Source organism: Lactuca saligna, chromosome 1 (assembly GCF_052625555.1).
Source record: "Lactuca saligna cultivar CGN05327 chromosome 1, ASM5262555v1, whole genome shotgun sequence".
In the NCBI taxonomy this organism is placed as follows: domain Eukaryota; kingdom Viridiplantae; phylum Streptophyta; class Magnoliopsida; order Asterales; family Asteraceae; genus Lactuca; species Lactuca saligna.
The window spans coordinates 15153969-15163026 of record NC_136417.1 but is presented as its reverse complement, the minus strand read 5'-3'; the positions used below and the strand labels follow the sequence as shown (position 1 = coordinate 15163026).

Sequence of the window (9058 nt, the reverse complement as noted above, 5' to 3'; positions counted from 1 at the left end):
AAGGTTATTATAAGTTCAATAAAGCGTCCCTTAGACTATTCGAGATTGATATGTATCCAGAGTTCAAGTGTGTTCGAGATGTTGAGTATTCAGAAGGAGAGAGAATGTAAGGTGAAATGAAGACTTGTACTATTTTGTCTTGTTTTTTTTTTTGTTCTATGTAATAGTTGTAGGAGACAAGATCAACCGCGACGCATTGTCATGCGGTTGCTATGGAGTCTGTATTTGTCCTTGTTGTCTCATTTGTCCGTTATGCTCCTAAGTAGTATAAATAGGAGTGTCATTCCATGTAATCAATTTGCATTTATCAATCAAGAATCATATCTGTCATTATCCCGTATTCATATTCATTCTCTTTGTATATTCCCTTACATTCTTCATTTAACATCCTGCAATACCTACCCGATTGTTTATTTTTCAAGGCTTTGATTGAATATAATCTAAATCTGACTGAAATATTTTACTAGCCTCCATTGTTGTTGTTTACTCAAGGTTTTGATTTATCAAACCAATCAAACCCTATCCAAATATATCATCGGGGTATCATTTGTCTTTGCAGTTTATCAAGGTACCAAGTGAGAATATAGATATGTGCCTACATGATTCTTGGTCATCTTGATGCGGTTTTTAGCAGGCAATGAGACCGCGGGACTACTTTTGCCAAATCTACCAAGAAGTTTTTTCAAGAATTTGAATTGTTGATTAAGATAATATTAAATGGAATTCAAGAATGAAACACTAATGCACATTCGGTTCATAGTGACCTAGCCTAAGTGGCTTTAAAAGAAATGTCATTGATTTATCAGTTCATTTTAAATAGAAGATTGTATTGGATTAGGTTGGTGATGAAGATAGTTTTACATTCATTCTATATATTTATGCTAGTAACATGCATAAGTAAGTTTGATAAAATATTAATAAAATTATAAAAGCTTGTTAAGTATTTAGGTATATTGATGCTCTAATATGGGCATTTAGTGTCTACCTCAACCAGATTTGAGATCGCTCCGAAAAGAAACACTGTAATTAATAAACAATTTTGGTATAATTGTAATTTGCAATGACGCTTAAGATCGATCGGTATGGGCCACAACGAGAAACGAAATGGCTGACCTGGATGGCCACAACGCGGTCATAACGGGGGGAACACCCCCCCCTACTCGTTGCTTGTCGTCGTGTACAATTCGTGCTCGTTACCACCTGGTGAAACGGGGAGTTTCTTCTCCAATTTCTTTTGTTTTTCTTCTTTAATCTTGCCTCACAACGGCGTTGTGAGTTGGAACACCACCCCTAAAATTTGCCTCACAACGATTTATGCCTATGTGGCCTTTCAACGGCGTTTTTTTTGGTTGCCCGTACCATACACTCTAAGAAAATATATAAAAACCACATATCTTTTAACCAACCGTGATATCTATGTGTATAATTAAATAAATTCAAAGCTTGCTTACATCCCTATTCATAGTACTCAATTTATTACTTCAGAAAGCATAACGTTTGACTTAATATTATAAAAAAATAAAAATAAAGTACTAATCAATTGTATAAAATGTTTCTCAATGCAAACAACAAATACCTTTAGAATTTTCAAGAGTGACACCTAAATTAGGAGATATACAAAGACCAATCTGATCATTCGCAACTAATTTAACACTAAAGAGATGCTTGGTTGGATATGATGCAAAATTAATAATTATAAATTAGGATCATAAAAGTTAGTTTGGGTGGTGTTTACTGTTTAGTTAATAGTCTTAAATAATTAGATCCCGCCTGTCAGGTAGTAATTAATTTGCGTTAATTATATAAGATCAACAAATTAGTCGTTGTAGTATAGTGGTAAGTATTCCCGCCTGTCACGCGGGTGACCCGGGTTCGATCCCCGGCAACGGCGTTTCACTTTTTCATATATGTTTTTCGGCCTGAAACAAATAATCACAGCGCCCTCATCTACCATTTATATAAACTCAGGAACTGGAGTTTAACAACTGTAACAAACTTTTATTTATAAAAACTTAGAATAGATATTTTATACAATAAATTGATGATTGATATTATAACTTCTTTTTATTACTCTTTTCTAGATCCACACCCTAAATACGTTTTAATACAACTTTTTCAGAAAGCAAACTTTTCTTCAACTTTCTCTTTAGATTCGCTTTAATAACTCTCTTCTAAATATGCCATCGATCTCAAACACTCTACCGATTTCCCTTGAACAGCTTATCTTCTATGTGCTTTTATGCATCATACAACAACAATTACATGTTAAATTCGTTGTCAACACTTTCGGTAATTTGATCCTAAAATTCATGCATTTTGTTTTTTGAACAAAATTTTTTTAACTTTCTTTCTGCAAAAGTCGTTTTAATTTTACTTGTTTAGCTGGTAAGTGATGCTTTTGTGAATCAGTCTTTGCTCTTGAAAAAATTGGTAACTCATTTCTGTGCCCTACTTATTATGATAGTACGCTTGTTGTATTACATGTATACTCTAGAAACTTTGGTTTTACTCATTGACTAATATGCATGTTCTTTTGTGTGGCCAAACTCTTGATTCTTGGTGTATTTACATATCTAAAACGTTAGATTCTAAATTTTAATGTATTTTATTTAGTTATTTTGTGTTTATTATAGGGGAAATGATTAGATTGTTCAAGGTAAAGGAGAAATTTGGGTATGAGAAAATTATATGAAGGTCCATGTTGAAAAAAATATATATAATGGTCCTTAACTATGACAAAATTATAGAAATAGTCCATGTCTAATAGTGAAATTACAAAAATTGTTCTTGTGTAAAATAAAACTATGGGAATGACCCATGTATAAATCAAAGTTATTAGAATTTGTCCTTGTATAATAGCAAAATTACATAAATGGTCTTTGGTGTAAAACAACATAACAATAATGATGTCGATGTAAGGTTGGAGGGAGTTGTAATATTCTTAGCACGTTGCCATATATGATATTTTAGTTTTTTTATGCTACATAAGTTTAACATGTCTAGCACAAAAAAGATAAGAAGTAGAAGTGTAACAATTTAATTAGTTTAATTTTAGAGAAAAAAAATTAAAATATATAAAAAATACAAATCAACCAATCCCAACAACTCTTCATATTTTCTCTCTCCTTTCTCCTTTTGTTGCATCCATAACAACTCCTTCTTAGAATCCTTCTTAGTGTAGCATCCTTAGCACCTTAGCACACTCCTTATAGCCTAATAGAAAAATTACATAAATATATATGACAACATTACATAAATGGTATGAACAAAAGAAGATTAAAAATCATCCCCGATACATACATGTCATGATCCCGCTAGTTTAGACAAATATTTAAACGAAAGATTTCTTTCGTCTCTAAACTTTGAAAAACTGCATTTCAGTCCTTACAAAAGTAAGATAATTATTTTAAGAAGAATTATATATATATATATATATATATATATATATATATATATATATATATATATATATCCTTATTAAATATCAAAATATCACATTTGTTCCAATCAAATTTATAAATTTCATACCTACATTGATTAAGCTTTGAAAATATAAAATTTTCCTTAAAAAAACATTTTTAAATATTTGTTTTTATATTTTTTTACATTTAAAATCATTATAATTAGAAAAAAAAATCCTTATTGTCCCTCTCCTAAATTGTTGGAATCATTTTAAGCTCAAATGTTACAAAGACAGACGATTTTAATATTAAGCTTTGTTAGGTGTATTTCATGCATCTATTTTGTAGTTTTACTCTATAAAAGTGCATTGCATTTAGGTTTAAACTTATGCATTTTGCATATTTTTTGGGATTTTTCATGATGCAATTTCATTCACACACTTTTGTAATATTTCAAGGATTTTTGAAGGAAGAATCTTAGTTGAGGTGATGAATAGGATTTTGGCTTTATAGAGATTTACACGGGACATGTAAATGCAAGCCTTGTATTCACACGGCAATGTAAACGCATACTATTGAGCATCGAACTTTGAAAGCTTGACCAAATTGAGCATTCTACTTTTTGTGTTTACACGACTGTGTAAATGGTAGTGTTAATTTACACGAGCCGTATAAACGAGGTCGTCAGTTTAAAACAGTTTAATTCCTTTCTAAAAAGAAGAGACCAGTTCCAGAAGTGAGGGGGTCGATTTTGTAAGTTCTAGAGGCGATTTTGGGGAGTATTTTGAAGACAATTGTTGCGTGAAAACAATTGGATTTCAATTTGTAAGACTTTTAATATCCATTTCTAGGTTTGTGCTTTGGTCAAGTTATGAGTGGCTAGAAACATAATTCTCCAACTTCATGTATTGACGATTATGTGTGTGAATTCAATCATTTGACTTGGTGTTTGTTTTAAATCCTATCTAGTGAATTTGATTTGGCTTTAATTGAAGGTTTGATTTCAATTCTAGTTCTTTTTGGCCAATTGAGTTAGGACTGATTCATTCGAGTTATCTAATATGCAAAATATGTAATTGTTTTCTCATATAGAACAAGTAACAAACACTAGATTGAATTTTCTTAGAATAATTCTGGTGTAAATCAAATTGACACATTCTTACACTCCCAAACTTATGAGGAGTATTGAATGTTGTTGGTAAATTCACATAAAGCATAATGCAATCTTTCCACCTAACTCTAAGAACTTGTTTAGATTAGATTGGTTAGATTAGAATTAATTAAAGAGTTTATTTTAATTCAATAAAATGGTGAATGCGAATTGCTAGAGCTTGTTAGCATTTCTAATACCAACTTGATAGAATTTAACAAATATCATTTCATATTTTGAATCACATTGTTAATTAGTCCTGCATAGAGTTGTAGTACTTACAAATCTTGAGTTTATTTTACTTAATTAGTTGCTTACTTATTACTTCAGTCTTTTATTTAAATTAATGCTTCTAAACCCCCGTTTTTGTGATCTCATTTGTACCTTGTATAAAAGGGTATAAACATTTATCTCGTGTCTCTGTGGATCAATCTTACTTACCTTGTATTACATTTTTAGTATAAAGTGTAGTGTTTAAGGAGTTATTTTACTCTTTTATTTGTTAGCTTTGACACGCTTAACAAGCTCTCTCCATAAACACTAGCCATCTTTGCTAATACCAATCAAAACGATTACCCTATTTTCATATCGGACCCGTCAATAAACAAACAACAGGAAGTTGACCGCAAACTGTAGTAGTAATTTGGAGTTTTCACGAGTCAAATTCAATAGCTTTAAGAGGTTTTCACTTCCATTTCAAGGTAACATTTAACAGTAAAACATTTAGTTTTTGTGTGGTTATACATTATGTATGTGTTTTAGTATCTTAGGTTAAGTTTCTTAGGGTGGAACGAGTGACAAGAAATCACCGTCATTCCAAACTAGATGACAACAATGGTTAAAGTTATCAACTTCACTATGAGTTGCAACAAACCCAATGTAGATTTAATTGGCATAAATTATCAAAACAATGTACATATTTTGATGCAGAATATGAGTCGTTACTTCTTTTTACAGCCATTTACCAAAATCCAAATAATATATCAGTAAGATTCATTATTTGCACTTACTAAATCTTGTAAGATAGAAAATCTTACCATGATTCTCTTTTAGGGTCTGCAATTGTTTGCTTTAACATTACACCTCCTAGAACTGTAAAATAATAACCAATAAGTTGAGATATTTACAGTAATTTCGATTAAAGAAATTATAACTTTCATTATTAGGAAGAAACAATGTAGCATGAGGAATTTTAATGTTTACCGCAAGTTCGAATGGATGATAGATCTGGATAATTACCACAAGTTTGAGTGGATAACAAATACTAATGTTTTTAGAATCTCAAACATTATAATAATTGTGTGAAATCCTTTTGTAGACCACACGGGCCATTACGATCGTCTCCAAACCTAAAAGACCTTATAACTTGATCTTTGGGCCTTAAGAAGGCATCTAATCACATCCATTATTGCCTTAGGAATAAGTAAAACATGTTTAAGAATAATTAACTAAGTGTAGTAACCTAATATGCATATCATTGAGTGATTAGTATTAAGTATATGTCGTATTATGGTTATTTAGGTGTCCTATATTCCTTCTATATCTTAGATGGGTTCATAGAAGAATAGACTATGCAATTGTGGAGAGTTTCCACCATGGATAAACATTCATATGCATACTTTGCGTTTGACATATTTTTACTTGTCTTTTACTCTTAAGTACAATGCGAGTAATTATGTTAAAACATGAATTCTATCTTTAAAATAAAACTGTGGGTTTTGAAAAGTGTCTTTTAGCTTGTATGAAGTTTGCGATATATTGAGCCTAAGCTTGTGTGATCATTTGTGAGAGCTGAGCTATGATACATTAAAGTCGATCAATTAGTTTTTCCCAAACAATATTTTATATTTTTATAGGAGATACAGTTTCGACTAATAAATACCTATGGCCTTAAAATAAAAGATACATCTTCCGTCCATGTTATCCGAACAATCATTGCTCTTAATTTGTTCATATGTATGCACCCACATGTTATCCGCTTTTTAACTTCAATCTTAACCATTCAATAGATCCATCAAACGACCGCTGAGAATCTCATTGCCCCATACCATCAAGTTCCTCGTGTTCCTTAACACATGATTATTGCCCACTTTCAGACTTTGATCGCTTTTACGTCAAAAGACACACACATACACACAGAAGGTGGGGGGCTGGCGAATTCATCGTGAGTGTGTGAAATTTCACACATTTCACAACGCCATTCTCATCAGTTGAAACACAAAATCCCACATAAGAGAATCTGAGTGGTGGTTTTTGCTTAAAGTAAAATGATGTGGGAAGGAGGATCGTCATCTGCGGTTACGGAGGAAGGTAGCAGCGGCGGCGGTGGGGGTGGAGGAGGGAGGAGGAAGCCGTCATGGAGAGAGAAAGAGAATAACCGGAGGAGAGAGAGACGGCGGAGGGCAATTGCGGCAAACATATACAATGGGTTGAGGGCACAAGGAAATTATAGCTTGCCTAAACATTGTGATAACAACGAGGTCTTAAAAGCTCTTTGTAAAGAAGCTGGTTGGGTTGTTCTTCCTGATGGCACCACTTTTCGTAAGGTATAATCTGTCTGCATTTATGACGATTAATTAGATCCAGATGTTTATGAACTGGTATTCCTTCTCTGTAATCGAATTTCCAGTATCATTAATTTAACTTCCCTGGTTTTAATTTGAGCGTATAAGTGGGTGTAATTCAAATTCGGGATTTCTTTCTCCGATTGTGGATTTGCCCATTTGTTGTTCAAAATCTTTATGGAACAGCAAGGTAGAGCTCTTTATTACAAATTAATGATGCAGATTTTTATCCAAAATTACAGGGATGCAAGCCGCCACCCTCCGCCTTCGAACACGGTGGCTCGTCAACAAACACGACTCCGTGTTCTTCTCGGAAACCAAGTCCACCGTCATCGTCGTTCCCTTCATACCAATGCAGCCTCTCATCTTCATCCTTCCCCAGCCCAATACATCTCCATTCTACAGATCCGCCGTTAAATAAACCTTTTGCTTTTCTAAGCAACTCAATTCCGTCATCACTCCCATCTCTCCGGATTTCAAACAGCGCTCCGGTGACCCCACCACTCTCATCCCCAAAAGTTCCGAAGAAAAACAATCTCAATTGGGAAGCTTTTGATCTACCATGTTTCGCTTCTTCAGTACCCACAAGTCCAACCAGCCACCGGCGGTTCAGGCCCGCCACCATACCGGAGTGTGAGGAACCCGATTGGTCCACCGGCGGTTCGTTTCAGAGGTTGAGGTTCCAGGATTGTATTCCGATGATGGTGAACCCAAACTCTCCAACATCCAATCTTGTGAAATCAATGGCTCAAGTGGCTGCTATGAATGATGCGATCGCTGAAAAGGGTAAAGGGGTGAAGGCATGGAAAGGCGAGAGGTTTCATGAAGTGGGTTTTGATGATCTTGAGCTCACCCTTGGAAGTGGGAATGCTCAAATATAGTGGAATGTTGATTTCTTCAGGATTTAGAAATTGGTATATTATCGATTCTTTTCCAAGTCCATTTAAATGAGTGGAAATATTATGATTCGATCTTGGTTTTTTATATTTGTTTCATCATATTAGTAAATAGAAACCCATGTTTATGATTCAGTGAGGTACTACTTACACCAGGAGTGATATGGATTGTGTTACTTCGAGAAGCTCTAGAGTTTTCCCTAGAAGATTAGCTAATTTTAGTTATAAAGTCATCTTTTTTTATTTTTTAAAAGCCAAAAGATGAACTTTATTTAAAAATAAAAAAAATAAAAAAAATAAAAAAAAAAAAATAAAAAAAAAAAACTAGAGGAGAAAAATTACAAAACATTATAATCACTTTGTCCAATTGAGTCTACTTTTAGAATTCCTATTGGAAAACCAATCAAAAGAATACATTACAATTTTTTCAAAAATACTACTTTTAATTTTGGACGATTGAAATATTTGATTATTTCGATAAATCTAAAGCATCTACATATCAATATAATCACCTCCAAAACCTTCCCCTTCGCAACCGCCATATTCAATGTATCTGTTCATATCAACAACTCAGCAACAGTGATCAACATAGGTAAAGTAACATCAAACCATAATTCAATCCAAGACCAAATCCGGGCAGCAACCTCACAGAACAGAAACACATGATTTGTATCTTCAACACACTGATCACAAGTCGGGCATAACAAAGAATGAACCTCAATACCTCTTCCACTGATAATTAGTTTTGTCATCCAAAAATAGGTTGCGGCACAGCTTGTTGTTCGTTTACCCGTTACGTCTATGTAAAATTTTCTTGTTTATGTTATTGCAAGAAAAAAATTAAAGATCACTCTTGACCGTGAATTTGCCCTTAGTATCAAGATCCCAACTCTAAGAATCATTACCATTACCGATATTAACATTTTCAAGTAAGTCACACAACACCACTAACTGATCAACTATATGACCACCATTTATTTGTCTAAATCCAAGACCACTCCCAATTACCATCTTGACATCTGTCCAACGATAACACAATCTTTATTA

The 9058-nt window shown here is 33.2% G+C and overlaps 1 protein-coding gene and 1 non-coding gene across 2 annotated transcripts; both read left to right on the top strand.

The window, feature by feature from the left end:
- The first annotated feature begins 1819 nt into the window (after positions 1-1819).
- On the top strand, positions 1820-1891 carry TRNAD-GUC (transfer RNA aspartic acid (anticodon GUC)). Its single transcript has one exon. It is a non-coding gene; the product is annotated as a tRNA-Asp (tRNA).
- Positions 1892-6505: 4614 nt separating this feature from the next.
- LOC145016889 (protein BZR1 homolog 1-like) lies at positions 6506-8099 on the top strand. Its single transcript, XM_078975072.1, has 2 exons — positions 6506-7097; positions 7358-8099. The coding sequence occupies exons 1-2, from the start codon at positions 6819-6821 to the stop codon at positions 7994-7996; spliced, it is 918 nt and encodes a 305-aa protein (XP_078831198.1). The 5' UTR covers positions 6506-6818; the 3' UTR covers positions 7997-8099.
- The last annotated feature ends 959 nt before the right edge of the window (positions 8100-9058 follow it).

Excerpts from the sequence above, each read along its gene's own strand:
- LOC145016889 (XM_078975072.1), top strand. The coding sequence starts at position 6,819 with ATGATGTGGGAAGGAGGATCGTCATCTGCGGTTACGGAGGAAGGTAGC. Across the intron at positions 7,098-7,357 it reads ATGGCACCACTTTTCGTAAG|GGATGCAAGCCGCCACCCTC; the intron begins GTATAATCTGTC and ends CCAAAATTACAG.